General features: G+C 45.8%; 1 protein-coding gene across 2 annotated transcripts; it reads right to left on the minus strand.

The window, feature by feature from the left end:
• Positions 1–15: 15 nt before the first annotated feature.
• HDGFL2 (HDGF like 2) lies at positions 16–25,333 on the minus strand. Of its 2 annotated transcripts, none has more exons than XM_027850987.1 (16): positions 25,244–25,333; positions 22,233–22,309; positions 21,987–22,125; positions 17,317–17,493; positions 10,841–10,957; positions 10,228–10,299; positions 8,307–8,457; positions 8,022–8,097; positions 7,479–7,776; positions 7,197–7,300; positions 6,579–6,649; positions 5,646–5,716; positions 4,369–4,470; positions 2,141–2,354; positions 1,386–1,515; positions 16–668 (listed from the first exon to the last, which is right to left on the minus strand). In XM_027850987.1, exons 1-16 carry the CDS (start codon positions 25,313–25,315, stop codon positions 569–571), a joined length of 1,971 nt encoding a protein of 656 aa, XP_027706788.1. In that variant the 5' UTR covers positions 25,316–25,333; the 3' UTR covers positions 16–568. The 2 variants fall into 2 exon arrangements, with proteins under 2 accessions (XP_027706788.1, XP_027706787.1); XM_027850986.1 differs by having other exon boundaries at positions 10,225–10,299.
• Positions 25,334–26,293: the final 960 nt, after the last annotated feature.

Consider the following 26,293-nt stretch of genomic DNA (forward strand, 5'->3'; position numbering starts at 1 on the left):
CAAACCACAGCCTCATTTGAGCCATAAAGTTTAGATTTTTATTTTCTTTCTTCTTTTTTGTAAAGATGAACTTTTCCAGCTGTGAGCAGGGCCAGGGAATCCAAGCCCAACAGTCTCAGGCCACCAGATCACAGGCTCTTGTCCCCATTCCTGCTTCAGTCATCTCTGCCTGGTTCTAGGCTGGAGGCACTGCTGGTTCAAAGCTGCCGTTCACTGCTAATGGGGGGCTGTGCCACTTCTCCTGTCCTGCACCAAACTGGCCATGCTCTCAGCTTCAGTCTCCACTGCAGCCAACAACATTAGAAAACCAAGCCAATAAAAATGAATTTTTTTCATTAAAAAAACCCTTTATATTCATGTCGTTTTGAAATCACAGAAATTAGGTGAGGGAAAAAAACTCAAGGGACAAACACAACCGAAGAGCACAGCGTCCCCCAAAAGTTCTCGGCTTTCATAGGAGTCTGGGGATGGGAGGGGAACAAGACCTATACATCATCTACTGTGTAACTTAGTGAAAGGGCTCAAACCCAGGGCCAGGCAGAGGCCGGGAGCAGCACACCCCAGGCCCTCAGCTCTCCTCATCAAGGGACTCCGAGTCCATCCGAACCCTCTCTCTTTCCTGCCGGTCGTTCCCTGGCCTGTCCAGCTCTGGATCCTCTTGAACGTTGCTGGGGGGGGAGCAAGAATGGGAGAAAAGGGGTCAGATGTCAGTGGCCGAGTCTCGACTCCAAAGACAATGCTGGAAGAGTGACCACAGGTGGCCAGTGGGGCAGCGGTGGTAGGGAACATCCCTCCTTGTGCAGGGTCATTTACTCCCAGGAAGTGGATAAGCTGCAGCAGTAGTCAGCAGCAGTCAGAAAGGCTATAGGTGAGCCAACTAAATTTAAGTGACCTGCCCAAATAAATGAGGAGACCTCCAACCTTGAGTAACAGTAAAAAACTAGATCAACAGTTGTCCTGGGATCCACTCTCAGCAAAGGTCCAAAGCAGCTTCCCTCTCCCCGGCAGGATCTTTAGATCCCCATCCCAGAGAAACAAATATGCTGAAAGGTCTACCTAGAAGCTCATATTAAAGGAACTCGGTTCTAATTCTGGCTCTCTCTTCTATCTGTGTGACCTTGGGCAAGTCATTTCAATTCTCCAGATCTCAGGTTTCCCCTCCTCATCTGTAAAGTGAGGGGATCCCTGAGGTCCTTCCTAACTCTTAGGAGAAAACACTGGCTTAAAGATTCTTTTAAGCCATCTGATTGGGAGCTAGTCCGCAGGAGTCCCAGACTCCAGGGCCCAAAATGGGGCCCAGAGCCTGGGTGCACCACCACCTCCTTCCTTCTCTCCAGAGAAATCCACTTCCCTCTCTGACACCAGCGACCCATAATAATGCTCACTCGTTGTGCAGGTCTTCAGACGAGCCGCATCTTTGCCCCTCTCCCATATTCTGTCCTTCCTCTTGCTCTTTGTCCTCACCACTCTCCCCTTTCTGGGTTGTGGACTCACCATTCACCGGAGCGGCAAGATCTGAGCCGGAAGAGAGAGCCAAGAGAAACTTACTCCATATTGGCCTGCCTGCTCACCACAAAAACCAACGTCAATCTGGTCATGCAAATGAGGATACATCCCTTCATGGGTCTTTCTTGTACCTACCACAGAGAACTTGACAAATATATTTCAAACAGCTAGAAAACGAAACTGTGGGAAAAAAACACTAAGGAACATGAATAGATCATTGACTAACAAGAGAACTCGAATCATTCCATGCCACTGGACAGAAATTGCAGGTTTGTCCTGTTTGCAAGGTCCTCTTTACATTTTCTGTGGCCTGGTCCAATCCTACTGACTGACTTCACTGCTCCTCAGGGCGAACACCATCTTCATCAGGCCAAGCTAAGAGCTTACTCAGTTTGGTGTAGGACAAAAGAAGGGACACTGCCCCCACAAGTCTCCTTAAGAACACTGCTCAGATGCCCAGAGACCCCTGGACAGGAGCTTTCTCTGGTTTGTTTGGAGAAGTCACATTTCAAGTCACATTCTTTTACTAAGGGTTCATCTCCCAGAACATCAATGATATAAAAGAATTTAGGAGTTCTAACTTCCCACTTGCCTTAAAGGGAATGGGGGTCAAAGCAAGCCACTGTCCTCTTACCAGCATTAGGCTCCTCCTCTGTCTTCTCTTTGGGGGCCTCCCCTCCTGCCAACTGATCTTCACTCTTCTCTACCTCTGCTTTGACCTTCTCCAAGGCAGGTTTGTTAGTTTTCTGGTTTGCTTCAACCTTTGGTCCCAGGACCCTCGATTTGAGCCGAGTGTAGACTTCTGCTGCTTTCTCCATCACTTCCTGGTTGGCTTTATAACGGCGAATCTGGGTGCAAAATATCCCTCCTCAGGATGAGAAAAAAACTCCAGTTCACCACACTCCCTTCCCTCAATCTGATTAATGCCTGCCATAGCCATTTCCACACTAAAATACAGTCACCTGGCTATGTGAAGGGACCTCATAATTTTGATTACATAAATTAAGAAATTTTTGCACAAACAATACCAATGTAGCCAAAATTAAAAGAAAAGCAGGAAAGTGGGAGGTAGAGTGGGATTTTACAGTAAGTTTCTTTGCTAAAGGCCTTATTTTTCAAATATACAGGGAACTGAGGCAAATTTATAAGAATAAGAACTATTCCTCAATTGATAAATGGTCAAAGGATATGAACAGATAGTTTTCAGAGGAAGAAATCAAAGCTACCAAACCATATGGAAAAAATGTCCTAACTCACTGATAATTAGAGAAATGCAAATTAAAACAACTCTGAGGTACTACCTCATATCCATCAGATTGGCTAAGATAACAGAAAAAGAAAATGACAAATACTGAAAGGGATGTGGGAAAATAGGTACACTAATGCACTGCTGGTGAACTGGTCTAACCATTCTAGAGAACAATTTCAAACTATGCCCAAAGGGCTATAAAACTGAGCATATCCTTTGACCCAGCAATACTGCTATTAAGTATATACCCCAAAGAAATCAAAGAAAAAAGAAAAGTGGCTCTTTTTTTGGTAGCAAAGAATTGAAAACTGAGGGGATGCCTATCACCTAGGTAATGACTGAACAAATTATGGTACATGAATGTGATGGAATACCATTGTGCTAGAAGAAATGGAACACTATTGTGCTATAAGAAATTATAAAGAGGATGATTTCAGAAAAACCTGAGAACATTTATATGAACTGATGCAAAGTAAAGTAAGTACAACCAGAAGAACAATTTACACAGTAACAGCAACACTGTAAAGATAATCAACTGTGAAAGACTTAATAACTCTGATCAGTACAATGACTCACCACAATTCCAAAGGACTCATGATAAAAAATGCTATCTACCTCCTGATAGAGAACTGGACTCAGAGAACAGATTAAAGCATATTTTTCTTTCTTTTTCTTGTTTTTTTTTTTTAAACATGGTTAATACATAAATATATTTTGCATGACTTCATATGGATAATGGGTATTATATTTCTTGCCTTCTCAATAGGTGGAGAAGGGGCATAGAGAGGGAAAGAATTTGGAACTAAAAGTAAAATAAAATTGAATTTTTAAAAAAGGGACCTCAAAAGTCAGTCCCCCCCCTCTCCACTACAACAGACCCAAGTAGTCACCCAGCCTCCAAACAAGAACTTCCAAGCAGCTCATTACTGCCTGAGACAGCCCATGCTACTTTTGGACAACTCTGTTCAAAAGTTTTTCCTTCATGTTCAGTTGACATTTGCTTCCCCATCATTTCTCCCCTCACTGCTTTTAGTTCTGCCCTCTGAATCAATCAGAACTAATATATTCTTCCACATGACAATTCTCCAGATATTTAACAATAATGATCACATCCCTCCCTAAGTTTTCTCCTCTACAGATTAAATACCTACAGTTCCTGCACCTGACCCTCAAACAGCACAAGTCTGCTGATTTGTAACAAGTTTGCAGTCAATCCATGAAACACCCCCAGGTATTTTCCACATTACTTGTTGCTACTATAGTCATGTGTCTCCCACATACAACCCGTGCCACCCCACCCCTCTATCCTATACTTGACTTTTTAAACTCAAGTGAAAGCCTTCAGTTTCTTTGTAGTTTCCTTCCACTGGAGCAATCACTCCCATAAAGTTGTGCTTTAGTCTTCATAGTAACTAAATCTGTCCTCAATCAACCTCCTCTACTAAACTGCAATGCCCCTAACAAGTGCCCCAGCCCACCACCCTCAAAGGTTTTGCCAGAACATACTCACATTATGAATTACTGCCCTGTCCTCAGACCAGACCTATTTTGCCTTCATCCCATCCCCACCCTCCTCACCCTCCCCACCCCCACCTCAGCAGTTCCTATTGTACCTTTTTTAATGTGGCCACCACATCTGTGTTCTTCTGGAGAATGTGAGAGGTCACCTGCAGGCTCCCCAGCTCCTCCAGGGCACTGAGGCATCTTTTTACATCCTATAGGTTGGAGAAGGAAAAGCTTTGTGATCATCAAAGTACAAAGCCTAGGACATAATACTGTAGAGGGGACTGGAGGAGGGTTGGACGTTCAGGACCCAACAATTTAAATGTGGGGTGCCTGGTAGAGCACTGCCAGACTTTAAAAAGGCCAACCCTACCACCACTTTGTACACATAGGAAGCCTTTTTAATAAACGTGTGTTGACTGATTGACTAAGAAGATCAAGACAGCCACAAACAAAGAACAGGTAGGATGGTGGAGAAAGACTTTGATGGGTTGGAGAGAACCTTGGGAAGATGCCCCAAACTTGCTGTTTGGGCGCCACCACGTGGTGAGACTTGGCGCTACTATTTCAAGGCCTGACTGCCTCTATAACATTGTTTGACCTATCAAAGGAGCCCTGACACTAACAATCTTCTCAGTGGTAACCCTCAAGTTTGTGCAAGATATGGCATATGGATGACAGCCAAGCACAAAAGAAATTAGAAAAAAAAAAAGAGAAATATGCAGCAGGCAGAGGCCTAGGCTCCATCCTGAATGGTACAGTTGAAAACTCTAAAATGCAGACCAGCTCTGGCCTGATTCATTCTCTGACCTAAGACAAGACCGTGGACCTCTCTTTGCCACTGTCTGCTCATTACACAGCCCCAGCTGTCACACAGGTTTGTTGCAAGAACAAGAGAAAAGAGGGGGAGAAAAATTTAAAACTCAAAAGCTTTTGGAAATGATTGTTGATAAATTAAAATAAATTAATAAAAAAATTTTTAAAAAAGAACAAGAGAAAAGCACTGAATTTAATAATTCTAAAGATCTGTGATTTCACTGATCCAGGCTCTCTGCCTACAACTATGCATACTATAACCTCTCTTCAACACACCTAAGATGATCTTATGTGGTATTGTCAAAAAAAGTGATTCTCTGGTGGCCTGCAGCTAGACGGGTCCTTGGAAAACAGGCCAGCCGAAGCGTGGGCTTCACTGGCTTACAGCCTTCAAGAATCCAGGCCACCTCCATGCCCCCAGCAGGCATCTGAGGAACTCTAGAGATGGGGTTTCATGGGGAAAAGAACAGCACCATGAGCTCTCAAGTGGAAGAGACAGGAGTGGAGAGTGTCTGGAGCTTAGATTTCTGGAGCAGAGGTGAACAGCGAGGACCTAGGACACAGCTCTTACCGGATTGTCAACCTTCAGCGCAAACTTGATCTCACTGTGCAACTTCTGCAGCCTCTCCTCCACAGATGGCTCTGTTAAGCAGGAGAGAACATTCCCACCCCAAAGTAAGAGGAAGACTCCAGCCAATAAGAGCAGGCATTCGGTTACTAAGACAAAGTCTTCTCAACTATCTTGTACATAACTTAATGAATGATTGCTGAATGAATAACAAGCTGACGCTGACATAGTATTTTGCATAACCTTGCATAGTTTGCAAAGCAGTTTACATGCATTGTCTTATCTGATCCTCACAATAATCCAGAGAGGTGAGTCAACATAAAGATACTGCCATACCTATTTTTCAGATGAGGAAACTGAGGGTCAGGAAAGTTAAGGTGATTTGCCTGGCATAGTATAGCTAACAAGCATCAGAGAAAGAATTTCCCTCTTTTGAACTGAATACTACCCCAAAAGGCTCTTACACACAATTGTCCTCTGCATCCAGATTTTGAGCACTCTCCCCTTCCCCAAAGAAGCAATTATACATGTAAAGAACTTTATAAACCTTAGATACAAAGGTTATACTATTATTATTATTGTTATTTTCATTATTATTATGCTGTAGTTACTCTGTAACTGTATCTCATCCATCTCATCAGGACTAAAGGGAACTGGACTCTATGTTCCTCCACAACAAAAGCCCACCTAAAATAAAGGGCATCCAGAAAAAAAGTCACAGAGGGTATAGCCTGGAAGGGTGAGGGACAATTTCACCTCCTTTATCTTGGTGATGATGAAAGAGGCAAAGACATCTGTCATGGAGCCATCATCATTATGTGCTCATGGGGCTTTTCAGAATCAGGAGGCAACACCATTTCCTTCTCCCCCACCCAACCACAAGCATTGAGGGCCCCACAATTTGCTGTCCCCTAGTTGAGAAGCCCTACTTCTCACCTTTCTTCTTTTCAACCCTCCTCTCTGGAAGCACCTCCGACTTCTTCCTGGCTCGCTCCACTTTCACAGGCCTGGAGGGAGTTGGGCACCATTACCCTCACAACTAAGGCCCTTGCTGGGCTAGTGCCCTATATAGCTACTGCAATCCTCTAAATATTCATGTTGTCACAGTAACTGGGGGAAAGGGGGAGGGAGACTCCCTCCAGGACTACACCAGAATGTCATATATTCAAAATGAAAACTACCCAATGGCCCTAGCAGACAAGCTTACGAAAGAAAACACTGCACTCTCCAAACCTGTAGGATGCAGCAGAATCCATCTACCTTTGAAAGGTATCCCCCCCCCGCCCAGGATCTGGGGGAACAGATTTCTTAGTTGTTCCCCTTGGATAGCAGCTCTCACACACCCTGATGGGCACCCAGGAAAAGGGAGACTCAATTCAACCAGAGTCCAAGACATAGCTCAAGAGCTGTTATGAAGAGACAACCAGGAGGGACAAGAGGTCTAAACCCAGAAACCATGAGGATGGAGCACCAAAGAGCTCATTCCCCAGAGGGAAGGGACACAGGGAGAGGAAGAGAGACGGGGGGAAAGAAGGACTATGGATTGGTGCTGACTTGGCTCGGGACTTCTCCTCCGGGCGACTTCTTTTCTCCTTCTGGTTTGGTTTCTTCGATGGCTCTAAGGACTGAGATTGTGGCTTCTTCACTGACTTCTTCACCTAGGAGAAGCACACAGGAATGGCAGTCAGAAAGACAGGAAGCCCCAGATCTCCAGGTCTGCTTAGGACTGGGGAGAGAGAGCTCTGCACCCCTTTACCACATGCTCCTTGGAAACCGTGCACAGTGTCTGCCACCCAGCAGACAAGAACCACGTCTAGGGGGTTCCAGGCCATTCACCTCCTTCTCGAGCTCTGGCTCTGAGTCAGAGGACGAAGGGGCTCGGCCTCGACCTTTCTTGCCCCTCTTCCTGATGGGCTCATCATCTTTGACCTCAGCCTCGCTGCTGTCACTGCTGGGGTGCGTCTCCTCCCTCTCGGACTTCTCTTTCTTCTTCTCCTTTTCCTCCTTCTCCTGTTCCCGCAGTCGGCGCAGCTCCTCCTCCTGCTCTCGCTTCCGTTTCTCTTCTAGCTCCCGACGCCGCTCCTCATCCCTCCGCTTCCACTCACTGATGCGGTCCACTTCACTATCACTGTCACTGTGGAGCGGGAGGACCAACAGGAAAAAAAATCACCGAGAGCAAAAGAGCAAAAGGAACACGCACCAGCTGTCTGCCCCCACCCCAGCTGTGTCTGTTGCTAAAGAATTCCTCCTTCTCAACAGAAGGGCAGAGAACTGGCGAAGGAGAGTTCACATTTCCTCCCTCCCTGGCTGGTACTAAAGGGACCAGAGTTAGCCCAACAGTGTTTGGGAGTCTGGCACCAGGCCCTGTCCCACACTCACCTGTCACTGCTGGAGCTGCTGGGAACACGCTCTACCTTTGGTTTTCTTCCCCGAGGTTTGGGGGGCAGCTTCTCAGCTAGAGGACAGAAATGACGGAATGTCCACCTGCTGCCTCTCCTAGCCCTCTGGAGATGCTCCAAAGGCCAGAGGGAGCCTCGGGAGAAGAGGCAGGGCCCTCCTGTCTCAGGAAACAGGCTCCTGGCAAAGCAGGGTGAGGGACCACCAGCAGTTTCAGGGGGGATAATAGTGGAACAAGGGGCGCTGATCCTCCCACTGCTGCTCTACCTGGTTTTCTGCCCCGCGGAGGCTTCTTGACAGAGATGTCTGAGTCTGAGTCTGAGTCCGAATCCGAGTCTGATTTTGTCATGACCATCGATTTGTTCTGAGCTTCCTCTGAATCAACCTTCGAATCTGAATCAGAACCAGAATCCACCTTCTAGGGATACAGCAGAAGAAGCAGCATTATGGAAGGTATGCGAAGACGACAGATACAGGAAACCAAAAGGAAGGTCACTATAAAGAGCCAAGAGGCCTCTCAAAATGACCAACTTTTCACTCTGCCCTCTACTGCACCCCCAGTCCAAATCGTCTACCTCAGCTAAACTGTCTCTGGTCGTGGCCTCGTCCCTCCTCTCAGCTTACCCAAATCCTATTTATCCTTCAAGGTTCTGGAAAAGAACCATTCTCCTCCACCAAGCCTTTTCCAACCATTTCAGTAATACTAACTTATCCCTTTCAGGAATTATGAGCAATTCAATTGGCATTTAATCACATTAATACAGCAGGCAATTACTAAACGCATGCTGCTTTTATTATATAGTACCCTGTGTGTTTTTTCATTCATCTCCTTCTGTCTTCTTTGCCCATCTAGAGAGAATAAGCTCCTTCCAGGACTGAACTCCAACAATTTCATGATTATTGACCACTCATTCTGGGCTGAGCACAGCCAGCTTCATAAAGATAGACATACTCTGTACCCTCAGGGAGCTGACAATCTACCAGATGACTTAAGATGTGAACACAAATGACTATTATACAAAACAGGATTAGGTAAGTGTATAAGAGAGTGAAAATGCTAGGGGAGTACAGAGGAGTATGAGAATACTTCTGGTAGTGTGGAAAAGCGGGAGAAGAATCAGGGAAAGCTTTACAAAGAAACTGGGCCTTCTAGTTTTAAAATACAGAGATAGAGGCCAAGGTAATTAAGAAAGTAGGAAAGAAAAAAAAAAGAAAGTAGGAAGGACACTGCAGGCCCAAGGAATGGTGTGGACAAAAGCAGAAGGCAGGAAAGCCCAGGACCTGGTCACAGTTCAGCCGGACAACAGAAGGCATGCCGGGGAACAATCAACAAGGACGTACTAAGAGCCTACTATATAAGCCAGGGACTTTGCAAAGCACTGAGGTTACAGAGGAAATAATGAAACAGTCCCTGTCTTCAGGAAGTTCGCATTCTATTGGGGGCTGGGGGGGCGAGGGGCTGGACAGCGCATGGGCGCACACGCACGCGCACGCACGCACACACACACACACACAAGGTAATGGAGAATGTTATTAACTGGAGGATTCAAAAAGGCCTCACATAGTGAGCTGGAAAGCTAGAAATGAAGGCTGGAGAGCGGTCAGAAAGGCCTTGAATGCCAGGCTGAGGAATATGAAATTTATGCAGGGTAATGGGAGAACTCCGCTTCAGGACGTTTAACCTGGCAGCAGTACGGAGGAGACACCACAAATGCGGAAAGGGATGAAAACTGGCCAGTGAGAAACCACTGCCTCTCTGGCACTCATAGTCAGTCTCTTCTGACTCATTATCCACACCCCCCACCCGCCCCTGTGCAAAGGCTCTGTCCTCGGCGCTCTCCTCTTTGCTCTCTTCACTATCCCTCGGCATCCCCCATGGGTTTGGTTATCATGGGCATGCAGATCACCCCCAGATCTCTAAGGCTGGCCTAAGTCTCTCTCCTGGGCTCTCACTGTGCATCTCCACCTGCCTAGTACACAGCCTGGCTACTACAGCAATCCAGACAAAAGGTAATGAGACTGAACTGCCATCCTCTACCAGCTGCAAGTGCCCAGTAATATCAGTTGCGTAAATGAAACACCCTGGAAGGGACTCTGAAGTCCCTTCATCCCAATCCATCTTATAAGGCTAGAGTCAGAAGTCCCTGAAGTTTCACCGGGGGAAAGAATAGGTACGAGGGCTCACCACCTTTTTCTTCCTTCCTCCAACTGGGCCTCTCCGTGGGGCCCGGGCAACAGTTTTCTTCTCTGGAGTGAAATCCTGAGTGGAACAGGAGAAAGTTGGCAAGACGTTGAGTGTCATGCCAGGCCAAACACCCCACCCATTCTGGCCTCAGTCACCCTGTGCAGCCACCTCACAAAATCCCTTTGTCTCAGATTTAATGGAACCTGTAGGGAATCCAAGCCAGCACCAAAAGCTCTGAAGTATAGAAGCCAACACCATTATCAGCAAAGCGCCCAAGCCCAGTGTTCAGTCACAGACCAAGGGGCAGGCAGGAGACAGTGAGGAAAGAGATTGGGCTTTAAGTCCCAGGTCCACCACTCACTTGTTATAGGACCCTGGGAAATTCCATTTTCCTCTGGGATTTACTAATCTCCCATCCGAAGAGGCTACACAGGAAGATCTCTAAGCTCCCTTCCAACTATGCTTTGTGATATCCTGAGTCCAGGGAAAATTGAACAACATGGAACTGGAAGAGATTCTGCTCTCTCCAGAAGACATCTTGTGTCTTTTCCTAACCAACTTCCCCTAACCTGATTAATTTCTTTCCCCCCCTGCAAAGACCCAAATCCACACTCACCTGATCACTGTTTTTTTCTGATTCTGATGAGCTTTCTGAGTTTTCATCTTCTGAAGGGGAAGCACTGGCCAGGTCTAGGTCACTGGAGGCTTTCCGTGCCCGTTTAGACACTGGCATCTGGAAAAAGATAAGGTACATGTATGTACACCAGTGATTGAAAAGGATGCTGCTCCCCTTGTGATTCTCCCACTACTCTTCACCTCCACTTCCAGGAGGCTCTGCCTGCTACCTCCTTAGGGTAGAGGAGGACCCCAAGTACACTCTAAACCTAACTAAGAGGCATCAAGTGTGTGAAGCTAGGGTAAGACGCCTTGGCCTGGGTCACCAGAACAGAATGAAATGGAAGAGGTTAAAAAAAAAAGCATCAAGAAAAACTTTTACTGGTTCCCAGCTTTCACTTCTCTAAGTCCACACAAAGCAAGAGCTATTTTGGGTAGGAAAGAGGTCCTGGAATGACCTAAGATGGAAATCATTAGTTATTTTGGACTGTAGGTCCAGGGATCATCAATATCAAGCAGCACCCCAAATTCACTTCCCTCCTTTGGACAGGCTGGTAGTAGAAAGAAGACTTAAGGAACAGCAAAAAGGAAGAATTTGAAGAAATAGAAAAAGTCATATAAAGTGATGCAGAGTGAGGAAGGCAAAGCCAAAAGAACAACACACCAATTCACACAATCACTACAATGGAAATTCTAAAGACAGTAACAAAAAGGCCAAAATATTCAGCTTGGATCCCGGAGACACTGGTGGTGTCATAGTATTAACATTAGTTTTATTAACATTAAGGCACATATTTTTTGCTTTTCCATGGATCTCTTAATTGCCAAATTCAATAGCCATTCCTTGGCCTGCATTCTTCCTGGGAACTGATTTGGATAGGAGACATTTGCTTACTTTCTGATTGCCTGTGGAGAGGTGAACCTCTGTGTGGCAGTCCTGTCAAGGTTCAGTTCAAACACTTCTCCATGAGGCCTTTTCTGATCCCCACTCCAGCTGACAGTGCCTCCCCCTCCCAAATTCACCTTATCTCTATTTGTATCCATTCATATATGTTTGTCTCCTCCAAGAGAACGCAAGCTCTTTGAGTACAGGGGACTGTTTCACTATTGTCTTTGCATCCCCATTTGTACTGGCACATAATAATCAATCAGCCATTCGACAAGCATTTTCTTAAGTGCCTACTGTGTGTCAGACACTGTACGAGGTACCGGGAATATGAGTAGAAAGAATGAAACCATCTCTATTTGTAAGGAACTTAATTATAATGAGGGAGACAACAAATATTACATAAATAAATATATTCACCATAAATATAAAATTAATAAATACAAATATATACAAAATCATTAAATACAAGATGCTTTGGGAGTGAAAGCACTAGCAATGGGGGGGAATCCAGAAACACTTTAGGCAAAAGATGGTGCCTGAGCTGTATCTTAAAGAGGCAGTAAGGAAGGGGTTCATTCCAGGCATGAGGGACAGACGGTCAGTGCAAAAGCACAGGGATGAGAGATGGAAGGTGATGGGGGAGGAACTGAGAGAAAGCCAGTTTGCTTGAATCACAGACTGTAAGAAGGGGAAATATAGTTCACTTGGCCTAGGTTATGAAAAGCTTTAAAAGCCAAACAGAGTTGATATTTTATCCTAGAGGCAAGAGGAAGCCTCTGGAGCTGATTAAATATAGGAGTCAGATGGTCAGATCTACACTTTAGGAAAATTTGATAGCAATGTGTAGGAAGGAACGGAATGGTGAGAGACTTAAAATCATCTAGACGAGAAGTGATGAGGGGCTGAACTAAGGTGGCAACTATGTGAATGGAGACAAGGGGTTGGATGTGAGAGATATTGTGCACTAAAACTGGTATCTATGCTTGGTACATAGGGTGAGTAGAGTGAGGAATCAAAGATGATACCAAGGTTACGAAGCTGGGAGAATGGAGAGATGGTGAAGCCTTTGACAGAAGTAGGGAAGTTCGGAAGAGGGGAACTGTTTTGGTGGAAGATAAGGAGCTCAGTTCTGTCTGAGGCGTCTCTAGGACATCCAGTTTGAAATATCCCAAAAGGAGTTTGGATTCAGCCAAAGGGTCACACTGGAGGACCTCCTCCTCTCAAGACTCTCTTCTTTCTGGGTTCTCTCCTGGCTCTCCTCTGACCTGTCTAACCACTTCTTCTTAGTCTCCTTCGCTGGATTCTTCAGCCAGGTCATAGCCACCAACCGTGGGGATTCCTCAAGGTCTGTCCTTGGCCCTCTTCTTTCCCCCCTTTATATCATATCTATATTGGTGATCACATCAGCTGCCATAGACTCAATTATAATCTCTCTGCAGATGATTATGAGATCTAGGCATCCACCCCAATTCTCTCCTGACTCCCAGTCTTGGATCACCAATCGCCTGCTGGACATCTCAAAGTGGATGTCCTGGAGACAACTCAAACTCAACATGTCCAAAACGGAATTCACTATCTTTCCCCCAAAGCCTCCCCTGCCCCAACTTCCCTATTACTCTTAAGGGCACCACCATCCTTCTAGTCACCCAGGGTCACATCCAACACATCATCTTCAACTCCTCACTCATCTTATGTGTCCAATCCGTTGCCAGATCATGTCACTTTCCAACATCTCCCACACATACCCCCTTCTCTCCACAAGCGGCTACTCTAGGGCAGGCCCTCGTCCCCTCATGCCTGGGCTACTGCAATAGCCAGCTGGTTGGTCTCCTTACCTCAATTCTCTGCCCATTCCAGTTCATCCTCCACTCAGCTGCCAAAGGGACCTTCCTGAGGCATGGGATGGGAACATGTCACACAGACCTACCTCTCCCCGGTAAACTCCAGTGGCTCCCCATGACCTCCAAGATCAAATATAAAATTCTCTGCTTGGCTTTTACAGTCCTTCATGATGTGGTTCTCTCCTGCCTTTTCAGTCTTCTTACACTTTTCTCCCCTCCACATACTCTACAATCAAGCAACACTGACTTTCTCCCTCTTCCTCAGATTAGACACCCCACTGGCAGATTCTTGGCCTTTGTGCTGGCTGTCCCCCTTGCCTTAAATTCTCTTCCTCCACACATCTCCACATCTCCACTTCCTGGCTTTCCCAGCTTCCTTCAAGACTCAGCTCAAACGAAACCTTCTGCAAGGGGCTTTTCCTGGTCTCCACTCCTCTTTCCACATCTACCCTCAGTGCCTTCCCTCTGAGATTACCCCCTATTTATTATAATATATACACATATATACATATATATTTATACACAGATATCAATATCAATATCGATGTCCAGCTATATCTTATAGTACATAGTTTTTTGCCTATTGAGTCCTTCATTAAAATGGAAGCTCCTTGAGGGCAGGGACTGGTTTTTGTCTTTCTTGGTATCCCCAGAACTTACCACAGTGCCTGGTACATAGCAAGCACTAAATAAATGTTTGTTGATGATATGATGGACCAAGTGCACAAGGAAGTTTGGCCCAGGCAAGAAAAACCCTGGGAAATGATGCCAATAGTTAATAAACACTTATTAAGCACCTACTATGTGCCAGGCACTGTGGTAAGCATTGTCAAGGGGTTTTGAGATGAAGAGAACAGAAGATGGAGCTCACAAAGAACTGTCTCAATTTTCTCAGTAAAATAAGAGGCAAAGTCGTCAAGGGAAGGGGAAAACAAGAGATGATGGTATAGAAGGTTTGAAGAGAGAAGACAAGGTTTGGAATAGCTTCTATTGGAAGTGAGATGGGGAATCAAGTAGGCATCTAAATGCTTGCTGAGTGATTGATTCTTGGTCTTTCCACAGCATTTAATATCATTAAGTACCCTCTCCTTCCTAGATATTCCCTCTCCTCTTTAGTTTTTCACAACTCCTGCTTCTTGGTGGCCACCATTTCTCCATCTCTGCTAGGTCATCACTCATGTGCAGAGATACCAGCAGGCTCAGTAGGCCCTCTTCTGTTCTCTCTCTTCAATCTCTCATGGGGTCTTATTATTTGCAGACCACACCCAAATCCATAAAGGCAGCCCTAGTCTCTCTCATAAACTTTAGATGTAAATCTCTACCTGCCTATTGCATATTTCCAACCAGATGGATGTCCCTGAGGCATACCAAACTCAAGATGACTGATATTTCCCCCCAAATCCACCTCCTTCCTAATTTCCTTGTTTGTGTTAAAGGTATCCCTGTCCTTCCAGTCACTCACGTTAACAATCTCAGAGTCGTACAAAACTCTTCATTCTGCCTCACCACACACACATCCGATCAACTGCTGAATCTTATCAATTCTACTCCCACACCACCACCCTAGTTCAAGTCCTTATCACCTCTCACCTGGACTACTGCAATGGGGTACTCATTGATTTTTCTGCCTTAAGTTGGTCCCCTCTCCAATCCAACCTCCATAGGCATGCCAAAGTGGTGTTCTGAAAACACAGATCTGACTAGGTCACTCCTCTAGTCAAAAAGCTCCAGCAGCTCTCTGTTGCCTTTAAAGCAGGGGTTCTAAACTTTTTGTGTGTGCTGGACCCCTTTGGTAGTCAGTCTGGTAAAACCTATGGACCCTTTCTCAGCCTAATGTTTTTAAATGCGTAAAATACATAGGATTATAAAGGAAACAAATTATACTGAAGTAGTTACCAACATATTAAAAAAGATAAGTTCACAGATCCCAAATAAAGAATTGTCACTCTAGAACAAATACACCATAAACTCCTCTGTTTGGCATTTAAAGCCTTTCACCCACTTCCCTCTACTTCTTTGCAGATGATGAGAATCTGTAGGCATAAACCAAAAACTTTTTCAATATATTGTCTGATTTCCTTAAACTTTTTCTTCCTCTTTTTTATTCTTTGTTATAAGGGACAGCCCTATGGGAAGGAGAGAAGGGAGGTATACACTGGGAAATGTAGGTGATGTAAAAAAGAAAACACAGCAATAATTTTAAGTTCTTAACAATCTGACTCCAGTTCACCTTTGTAGGCTGATTACACATTATTCCCCTCATGAATTCTACATTCCAGCCCAACTGGCCTACCTGCTGTTCCTCCTATATGACACTCCACCTCCCCACTGTGTGGGTACAGCACAGGCTGTGCCCCATGCCTGGAGTGCCCTCACTCCAGGCCTGGGCCTTTCCAGAGCCCTGGCTGCCTTTGTGGTAGCCTAAGAGGCAACTCCCACACAAGCCCTTTCTTGATCTGCTCAAGCTGCTGGGACCTCCCACTCCCATTCTGCCAGATTTACTTTGTAGATAGTGTGTATTTATTTACACGGCTACATGCAGTTTCCAGCCAAAGAACATAGACTCATTGAGGGCAGGGACTCTTCCTTTGTGCTGTTCTCTCCCCAGTACCAGGCACAATGCCTGGCACACAGGAGGCATTTTGACACAAGCAGCACACACCATCAGGGCAGTCACCGCAACAAGTAGTAAGTAGTTTCGCTTAACTCTTTTGGGGGAAAATACTTGGGATTGCTTGGGTGTTTACTGGAAGTGTCTGCTGTCTCAAAACAAAATGTATCAATAATAATTAAACAATTTTTAAAGAGTGCTGGGAGTCCTGAGTTCAAGCCCCAACTCTACCACTTAGAAGATTTAAGAGAAACAGTTAATTTCTCGGATCTTCAGTTTCCTTATCTGTAAAACCAGGACAATGTTTGCACTACTCAGCCCACAGGCTGATTGTGAGGATCAGATCAGAAAACATAAGCAAAGCCCCTTGTCAACCACAAAGCACTATATTCCAGTCATGCAGGAATTCCCCCTCCCACCCCTGTTCTTTTCAGAGAACCTGGCATGAGAGGAAAGGAAGGGATCAGGCAACCCACAGAACTGTAACCTTTCCTAGCAGACTAATAAACAGGGGCCTTGATTCCTTGGGAAACAAGTAATAAAATCCTGACTTGGATGCCTTGGCACAGTCGTTTTGGTCTAAAGAAACCTGCCCTGAAATAGGAAATATGGCTGAGAGACATTAGAGAGGAGCGTCCCATCCCTCAAAGATGACCTAAATTTTTAAAAACTGTACTGACAGGCAAATTGGACAGAGATTTACGTTCCACACGGATTCCTCCCTTTACCAAAGGATCAATATGAGAATTCCTTTAAGAGAGTACCCCTGAAGCAGAGGTGGGGAACCTGTAGCCTCAAGGCCACATGTGGTCCTCTAGGTCCTCAAGTGCAGCCTTTTGACTAAGTCCAAGTTTTACAGAACAAATCCTTTTATTAAGGTGAAGTGGCTGACCGTGCTCACACGATGAATGTCAGAGTCAAGATCTGAATTCGGGGCTCTTCTGAATCGAAACCCCTCACCTGACAAATAGGAAAATAGATCCAGACAGGGAGAGTGGCTTGCCTAGGCTGACAGCACCAGCAGGAGTAGGTGGGCCCCAGGTGACCCTGCCTTAGCTCCTCTGCTGCCTCAGTACTAACTCCACTTCTCCATCCACAAGGGCCTGGGGTCCAGGCTCAGCTCACCCCATACCTACTTTCAACGGTGGCGCTTTCCGCTTTATCCCACTGTGTTCACTGCCCTTGTCGGACTCTTCATCACTTTCCATCTTCTCACTGGCACTCGCTGCTGTCACTGATGGAACAGCCATGAGTCCTGCCTCATCTTCCGCATCACTTCCTGCCAGGACCTCACTGTCAGAAGAACTCACGGGCTAAAAGGCAGAAGCACAGACCATGAGGCTTAGCGATGCTTGCCCCTCGAAGGAAGACTCACCCACAGCACTTACAGGAAGACAAGAAGACAAACAAAAACAAGGCACACATGCTTGGAATAAAGGAAAAATCAAAGTGGGCAGGAAATTTCTAGGTCAACACTCAAAATGTCTAGCAAACAGTTGGAAATAAATGACTGGGCCTTGGGGGAAAGGTCAGGGCTAGAGACATGGATTCAGAATTCATCCAACTACACAGGATCATTGCAGTGCTTGCAGACGTGCCCTGCTTCCTCTCCCTCCCTCCTTTCTCTTCCCCACATTTTACCCTTCTATAGAACCCTTGGTATTTCTCAAGGGCTCCATCAAAACTGCTCAATGAATTTTGATGAAAGAAACAACAAAACAATTCCCATTTATTAAAAACAATGATAGATTCAGAGATTATCTTCATTTTATAGGGAGTCAAAAGGAACTGAATATATATAACACATGTCCCTGCTCCTCTGGGTTGCAACGGCCCAGAGTTCTCTTGGTCAATGCAACATGACCTTGTCTTTATCACTTTTGACAAGATTCAAGAGGATAATTCTAAGTAGGTCAAGCCCAAAGTCTAACAAGCCAGGAGAGAATAGTACTGCTGCCACTGTGGACTGGTATCACACCTTTCCTCCAGAAAGCTTTGGGAAGCCATTTATTTTTTTCTTTTTACAACACCCCAGTTACATAGGGGAAGCAGTTATTAATAATCCTCGTTTTATGCCTTGTACATAGTAGACACTAAATAAAGTTTTGCTGAATTAAATTTACTTGTACAGAGTAAAACCGAGGATCAGAGAGTCTGTGACCTTCCCAAAGTCACACAAAGAAGCAGGAATGGGGCTTGCTTTACATCGGCCTATTACTGCAATAATACTACCTTCTTTTCAGTTTATGGTCCTTTCAGTTTTTCAACTGTGACTCATGTCAATGAAGTTCAATGGAAAGAGCACTGGACTTAAAGAAGATTGGAGTCTGAGTTCTGACTCTACCACTTACTAATCATGTGATTCTAAGCAAGTCACTTTACCTCAGTTTCCTCATCTACAAAATAAAGATAACATTCACAAGGTCATTACTGAACAGTTTGTAAACTATAAAGCACCATTAAAATGTGAGTTATTATTTATCTTTGCTACATCCCCGTGATCAAACAGGCAAGGTAGGATTATCCCCCATTTTTCAGAGAGGAAAAGTGAGGCATGGAGCAACTAAATGACTGGCCAAAGGTCAGACAAATCATTGCAGGACCTCGGACTAGAACTCAGACTCCTTGACTCCCAAAGCTGTTTCTGCCAGAATCATATTACCTCCTGTTGATATCATAAATGTTTTCCAGCCTAGATCATCCAAATGATAATCAGCACCAAGGAGAACCAGGAAAGAGCCAAGAACTAATCAACCTCAAAGCTTCTAAAATGGTTCCATAAAATACAACAGGCATTTGACTTCTGGCACTGTCTTAAAAAATTGGAAATATAACATGTAACATGAGAAAAGAAGAGGAAAAGCCAGCTATGGAGGTACAGTAATTTTTATTTTCTTGCTATAATTCACAAAGATGATATATCAACCTATCCTCGGCAAAAGGCACAATGAGAGGGATGGGAGGAGGAAAAGAGTTACTACTTTAACCATGTTACTTACAGTAATTACTACAATCCCACCACATCTCTCTTGAAAGGCTGGGGAGAACAAATCCTGGCAACAAACACACAGCAGTAATTTGCCTTTTTCTACAGCATTAAAGGCTTTTAAAGTACTTTTCCCACAACAGAAGTGCAAGTGCTAAACCTATTCTACAGATGAAGTAACCAAGGCACAGGCAGGCCCTAAAAGCAGGATTCTTTCCATACCTCCAAGCTGCTTCTCTGCAGATAGAATCTCTTTGGATCCTTACAACAGCTCTATGAGGTATGTGTTGTTATTATTATCCCTATTTTACAAATGAAGAAATTGAGTCTTAGAAAGCTTAAGTGATTTATCTTTGACCACTCAGCTAGTAAGCACCATCACTCCTTCCCTGCCTATGGATCAGCTATAAAAAGAGGCTGAGGGGAGCTACCCCTTTGTACATGATTATTTTACACAGAGTTCCTCATTTTCTTGTTTCCCCCTCTTCAAGGATTCTTGCCTTCCTATGGTTCCTACCTCGTGGTCCTTGGCCTTGGCCTGTTGCTTCTCAATAATACCAAATACCAAATAATATAATAGCTCAAATTGCATTTACTAAGTACTTTCCCCACAACGACCACCTGTGAGTGAAGTAGTACAAGTATTATTATCCCCATTTTACAGATGAGGGCATAAAGATGAGTGACTTTCTGAAGGTTACATGAAAAAGTGGCCATGCTGAGACTTCAACTCAGACTTTCTGATTCCAATAATAACAACAATCACAAAGTACCATAGAGCACCTAAGGTCCTTCCTCACTCCAATCCTGTATGGCAGGCAATATAAATATCATGTTCCCCACTTTTCAGATGAGGAAAGTAAGACTCAGAAAAGGGAAACAACTTGCCCAAAGTAATACAGCTAGTAAATGAGAAAGTCAGCACAGGTCTTTTGCCTCCCAGTCCACTACATGATGCTGCCTTTCTAGGGAATAGGGGGAGCTACAACAGCATCCAGGGGAGGTGTCAGCAGCCCTCTGTCCTTCAAGCTCCCAGCCTCTTCTCCCCCAGCCTATAAGTCAATCACCTCCCTCTGTTTATTGGTGGTGAACTGACTTATTTAAACTTGAAATGTGAACCTTATGAGATGTAAAGGTGGCTCAGTGCTGAAATGGCTTGGGCTTGAAAAGCAGCCCGAGGGTCACTGTTTCCCAATTCCAGTTCCTCGAGGACCAGTATTTCGTCTCTGTTTTATGGAGTATCCAGCATTCTGTGGGTGTCCAATAAATATTAAATGGTGCTGATGATTCACCAAGAAGCATCACAGTGAAGAGGTAACCAGAGAGAAATTGAGCCAGGGCCAGAAGGGAAGCTGGTGAAACAACCACATTATGAACCATTTAGCCAAATTCCAGAGCAAGCAAAGCAATGGGAAAAAGGGTTGGTACTATGGCAAAGGAGATGGATGCCAGGCCTCTCAAACACCTCAAAAGATGCAGAAGATAAAAACTGCCCTCATGATGGATCAAAGCAAATCAAATATGTAGTTTTCACACATATGGAATAAGCAAACACCACCCTCTGGAATCAAAGACCTTGGAAAGGGCCCTATAATTGTAGTCTAACCACCACGTTATACAGATGAGGAAACTGAGGCCAAAGAAAGGAACAAATTTCCAAAGGTTGATGAGGGTAGTAAGTGGCAGAACCAGGTTTGCTAACACCAAATACAGTGCTCAGCCTATGGATACAGAATTTTGAGATGGCGCAGACTCATGAGAAAGGGAGAACAGGGTTCTGCTGCCCTCCACCCCAGAGTACTGCCTTGACCAAGAACATCAAAAACATCTCTGTGCGTTCCCCTCAGACCTTGCCAGTTGCCATCCCCCTCCATGATGGCTTCGCTTCTCCTCAACCAACTGCTAGTCCTCTGGATCCACCCATCCCTTGCGGATGACTCATGTTGGCTCCCAGTTTACCCATGAATGCCTACAAATCTTTCCTGAGCCGGGTTCTTGCTCTCCACTTAGGTCTGTGCCATCCTCCCGCACCCCCTTAGTTATCTGCATAAACCTCAAGAGCAGTGGTCAAAAGCAAAGTTCACAATGAATCAATCGACAGCTCATCCTCTCCCAGACCTAATCCCCTCCTTCTCCTTTCTCCTGCCTCTTTCCACCTTCTCTAACTTCTACACTACTATCCATTTGCCTTCCAGATGACAGCTGTATCTGCTCACACTTTTATCTGGACTGTAGACCTTTTAATTATAACCAATCACAGACTCTTTCAAAGTCTGACACCTTTGGAGGAGGAAAAAGAAGAACAATTGCTCTTATTTCTCTAAGCTCTTGACATGTTAAGAAGTACTTTCCTCAACAGTAGTAAAAATGTTAAAGTAGTAAAAGTGTCATTGTTTCCATTTTATAGATAAGTAAACTAAGGTCCAGGGAAGTGAATTTGCCTTCAGTCACAGAGCTAGCTGAGTGTGAGAGACAGAACTCTGACCTAGATCTCTGCCTCCAGTGTCTTCCCATTATACCATGCTTTCTCTTCTTGGGAGAAAGAAATGTTTACAAAAGTTATGTGGTTTTCCTTAATTTAGGGTTAAGGATCTATAGATCTCTCTATCTTTCCTGTCAGTCAACTAAGCAGTCACCTTCTCCAGAACCAAATGCAAAGTGACCCTCAGATTGACTTGGACAAGCTTGAAATTTCAGGCTATTCAGGTTTCTCGTGGTACAGTCTAGCGAATCAAAAGAAGAATTTGCTTTGGTGTAATATCTGGGGAAAATCAAGAAAAAGAAAAAGAGCTACAAATCAGTTTCTGAGAAAGTACTCACCGGCGGAGCACTGTAACTGGCATGGGGGTTATTCTGGATCTCCCACAGGCCTTCATTAAAACCTTTTCTCTTGTTGGGTTTCCCATACTTGTCCTTGTATTTTTCATAGGGGAACAAATCCTTGGGTCCCAGGAAGGCTCTGGAGAAATAAATCGTGGGACAGGTACAGGTAAGTCCAGAAGCCATAGCTTGGTACCAAGGAAAGGTCTGAGTCAAGTGCACTGGATGAAGGAGGGGGATACTTACGTTTCATGAGTGCCAAAGAAGAAGATGGGATATTTGTTGGGGGGTGGTTTTACCGCCCCATCTGCAATGTCATCAATCTGCAAGGTAAAGAAAGTAGGGATGGTCAGAAATGATAAGCATTATCACTCCACAACCCCCAAAGTGAACACTGTCAGCATGAGACAGATGCTCAAGAAAGATGCTAGGTTATCTTGGTAAGAGAAATACCATGGAGAGGGTTGCTACCGAAAGGGCAAGAGGTTAAACGTTCAAAGTTAAGAGCTGTACTTCCCCCACCCAGGTAAGTTCCTCTTACTCCAAAGACAGGGGCTAGGAACAGTATCCCCAGCACAGATGTTTCACCTGTGAGAAGTCAAATACCTTCCTTGGAGCCAATGCTTGGGATGGTGATAAGTACAGTTTCAGGGGACTCCTCAAGTCCTTTTACCCTGGCCCCTCCCCTCAAAGGGACATTCCATGGAAGGGATCCCTGAAGATATTGTGGCTGGGGGCTGGCCCCAGAAGAAACCCAGGATGCAGGGGACAAGCAACAAGGATGGAGAAGGGAGTGGGCTCCAGGAGACAGGACTTCAGCATCCAGGAAGTCCCACCCTCTCTTTACAGGCCCATGGGCTGAAGCAGCTGTCAATCACCTCCCAACAGGAGGATGGCAAAAGCCCCTTAGTTTCCAATCAGGTGCCTGGAAATGTTTGTGGATGGAAGGAAATTTGTAGAGAAGGAGAATGAGAAGGGTTTTTGCCATAGGCAACAGGAATTGAGAAAGAGGAGGAAATTTTCTGTAAATAGTTATTTCTCCAGGTCCCCCTTAGTTACCAGCATCAATGCTAGAAGCCTAGATTAACCCAACATCTCCTTTCTTTCTAATCTTTACTGCTCCACAGATCTATTTCTACCACTCTTATGCCACCCCCCTCCAATTTCTTTGGCTCCCTGTCATGTTCCATTCATACTGTTACAGGTCCAAGGAAATCTCATTTAGCTCATTTAATCATCCATTTAGGTACCAGAGGAACCAGCACGGTACAAATGATTTGGACCTGGATTCAAAGCCTAGTTCTGCCACCTTCTACCTATGTGACCTTGGACAAATCACTTAACCTCTGGGGATTTCTGTCTCCTCATCTGTGAAATGAGGGCTTGAACTAGATGCCCTCTAGGTCTCCCACCAGCTCCAGAATCAACAATCCCTCCCATCCATAATTCTTGGCACATTTTGCCAGCCCCCCTGTCAGCACCTCCCTCACCTGTGAACTTTCAAATATACCAACTGGTAGGTCCTTCCTCTTGGAAGTTATAGATACTATTGCTTCTTCTGTAATTTCTCTTCCTTCAAAAACATACACAATTAATCTTCGTCCCTTCAAAGCATTCTTCCCTACATAATAACCTTCAAGACACCAGTGAAAAATGTTACTTCCCTACTCAGACACCTTAACTCTTCAAGGAGTTCAAATACACATCAAAGACACACTCCTCTATTCCCCGACTCATTACCAGCCTCCATAATCACAAGCATTTCAAAGCAAACTTTAACAGTCCCTCCAAAGCACATTATGCCAGAAACTCCACAAACTCTACAAGTCCCAGATTCCTTCATCATATCCTACCTGTATATGTGAATTCCAATGCCCCTAAACATTTGGCTCCAGACATCCAATAAATTCAATTTATATTCCAGTATACCACCTGTCAGGATCCCCATCTCATCATTCCAAGCACTGTGCACTGCCCTTCTGCCTAATTCCATCTTGAGGGTGTTAGAGAAGATAGGGCTTCATAATATCCTGAAATCCAACAGAGACCTTGCCTTAGCAACTCTGTAAGATTGGCCCTTTTTCACACCCTAGATTTCCTGACACCAGTTAACCACTCTAGTATCCTTGTAGAATCCTACTAACCACTACAAATGCCACTTTCCCTTACTTCAGAGTGTCAGCCTTCATCAATATCATTTTTTTTCTACTCTACCCCCTACAGGACACAAAGTGACAATCCAATTCTCTTGGTCCTCTCCAGATCCTTCAGTATTCCCAGCAATCCACTCCTCACAATCTAGGCCCTCTAGCACTTTCATTTTCCTCATTAATTCAATTAACTTCAAATCAATAAAAATTTATTAAGCAAAAGCCTACTATGTGCCAGGCACTGTGTTAAGCCCTGGGGATACAAAAAGAGGCAAAAACAGTCCCACCCACAAGGAAGCTTACCCCTCCAGTCTCTCAGTCCCCTAAAAACTCCTCAGTACCTCTAATTTCCCTCCCAGCCCTTAATTCTACAGGCATATATTCTTATCTCATCACCCAACTGTCCCATTCTCCACTCTTTTCTGTCTTTTAGACTCAGGTGCTGGATTCCTCAGTCTACTTCATCCCCAGGCTCCCCCAGTTCACAGGAACATAGACTTTGAGCAGAGAAGGACTTCAAAGGCCATCTAGTTCAAACCGCTTATTTTAAGGATGAGTAAACTGAGACCCAGAGAAGAAAAAAAAGGGACTTGTCCAAGGTCATACAAGTAGCAGAACCTGTGTTTGAACCCATTCAGGGTTCTTTCCAGAACATCTCCCGACCCTGGGGTCTCTCTCAGGTTCCTCTCTACCAAGCCTCCGAGCATCCCCTGCCTCCTCAGCTAAGTCACGGACTTCTCCGAGGCCCCCAGCCCCCCCAACCCCAGAATCCCCTGAGGATCCCCCACAACCCTCTGGTCCCCAAGGTGCCCCAGGTCCCGGGTTTCTCCATCTTCCCCGAATCTTCGGTGGGGTCCTCCATGCCCTCTGCCCACGCCCGCCCCAGAGCTCCCACAGCCCCAGACCCTCCCCTCCTCCCAGCGGGGTCTCGGCTCCCCACATGCCCCCAGTAACGGGGTCCAGGTCAGTTTCCTAAGCCCCGCCCATCCTGGGGGGGTCCCCCTGGACCCTCAAATCCTCCTCTGCCTGTGCAGCCCGTCGCGCCCCAAGGCCGCCCCCGACCCCCCAGGACCCCAAGTCCCCCAGCCCCGGCCCCGCGCCCCTCACCCGGGCCGGCCAGTGCGGGTAGCCCTTCATCTTGGCGAACACCAGGTCCCCGGGCTTGAAGGCGTGCGGCATGGCGGGCGGCGGGCCGGGTCGGGCGGGGCGGGGAGGGGAGGGCCGGGGCGGGAGGGAGGAGAGGCCGCCGAAAGGCCCAGGCCGCGGGCGGCAGCGGTGGAGGCAGCGGCGGCGGCAGCGGCGGCAGGAGGCTGGAGGTAGGAGGCGAACCCGGGAGGGAGGGTGAGAGGGAGGGAGGGGTGGGGGAGGAGGAAGGGAGGGAGGGAGGCGTGGGGGCAGGGCGACGGAGAGCTCCGCCAAAGCGGCGGCCGGGCCGAGCGGTGCGATTGGCCCGCCGCACCCCGGATGTCCCGCCCCCGCACGGCCACGGGCTGCGTTTTCTGTAACTCAGGGCCACGTGCGGGATAGAGGAACGCCGAGGCCAATGGAGACAGAGGCTGGAGCGGAGCGAGTTAACGGGATTGGTTAAAGGAAGGGATGGAGGGGCGTGATCCAAGGCGTTGTGGGGGCGGGGGAGAGGAGAGGTGGGGGGGCAGCCTGGGGTGAGGGGGTTATTAAAGGTAAAGGAGGGAGAGAGAGAGAGGAGAGCATCCAGGAATGAGGAGAATAGGGCTGGGGAGAAGAGAGAGGGGAGGGAGGACCCCAGACCTAGAGCTCTGGAAAAGGGGACCCCAGGGCTCTGGAGGAGGGAGACCCCAGGCCTGGAGATCTGAAGAAGAGGACCTCAGGTCTGGGGCTCTAGAGGAGGGGGATTCGAGTCTCAGAGCTCTGGAGAAAAGGGAGTCAGGGCTGCAGTTCTTTTTTTTTTTTTTTTTAATAGTATTTTATTTTTTTCCAATTACAAGTAAAGACAGATTTTAACATTCATTTAAAAATTTTGAGTTCCAGATTTTCTCCCTCCCCTCCTCCCTTGTAAGCAGTTTGATATAGGTTACATATGTGCAATCATGTAAAAGATCTCCATTATTAGTCACGTTGTGAAAGAAGAAACAGACCAAAAAAAAAAAATGAAAAAAATAAAGTAAAAATAGTATGCTT

This window comes from Vombatus ursinus, unplaced genomic scaffold, assembly GCF_900497805.2.
Source record: "Vombatus ursinus unplaced genomic scaffold, bare-nosed wombat genome assembly UNPS02009173.1, whole genome shotgun sequence".
In the NCBI taxonomy this organism is placed as follows: domain Eukaryota; kingdom Metazoa; phylum Chordata; class Mammalia; order Diprotodontia; family Vombatidae; genus Vombatus; species Vombatus ursinus.

Excerpts from the sequence above, each read along its gene's own strand:
- HDGFL2 (XM_027850986.1), bottom strand. The coding sequence starts at position 25,315 with ATGCCGCACGCCTTCAAGCCCGGGGACCTGGTGTTCGCCAAGATGAAG. Across the intron at positions 5,717-6,578 it reads GAGGGTTGAAAAGAAGAAAG|AGCCATCTGTGGAGGAGAGG; the intron begins GTGAGAAGTAGG and ends CCTGCTTAACAG. Across the intron at positions 2,355-4,368 it reads TGGTGGCCACATTAAAAAAG|ATTCGCCGTTATAAAGCCAA; the intron begins GTACAATAGGAA and ends TTTTGCACCCAG.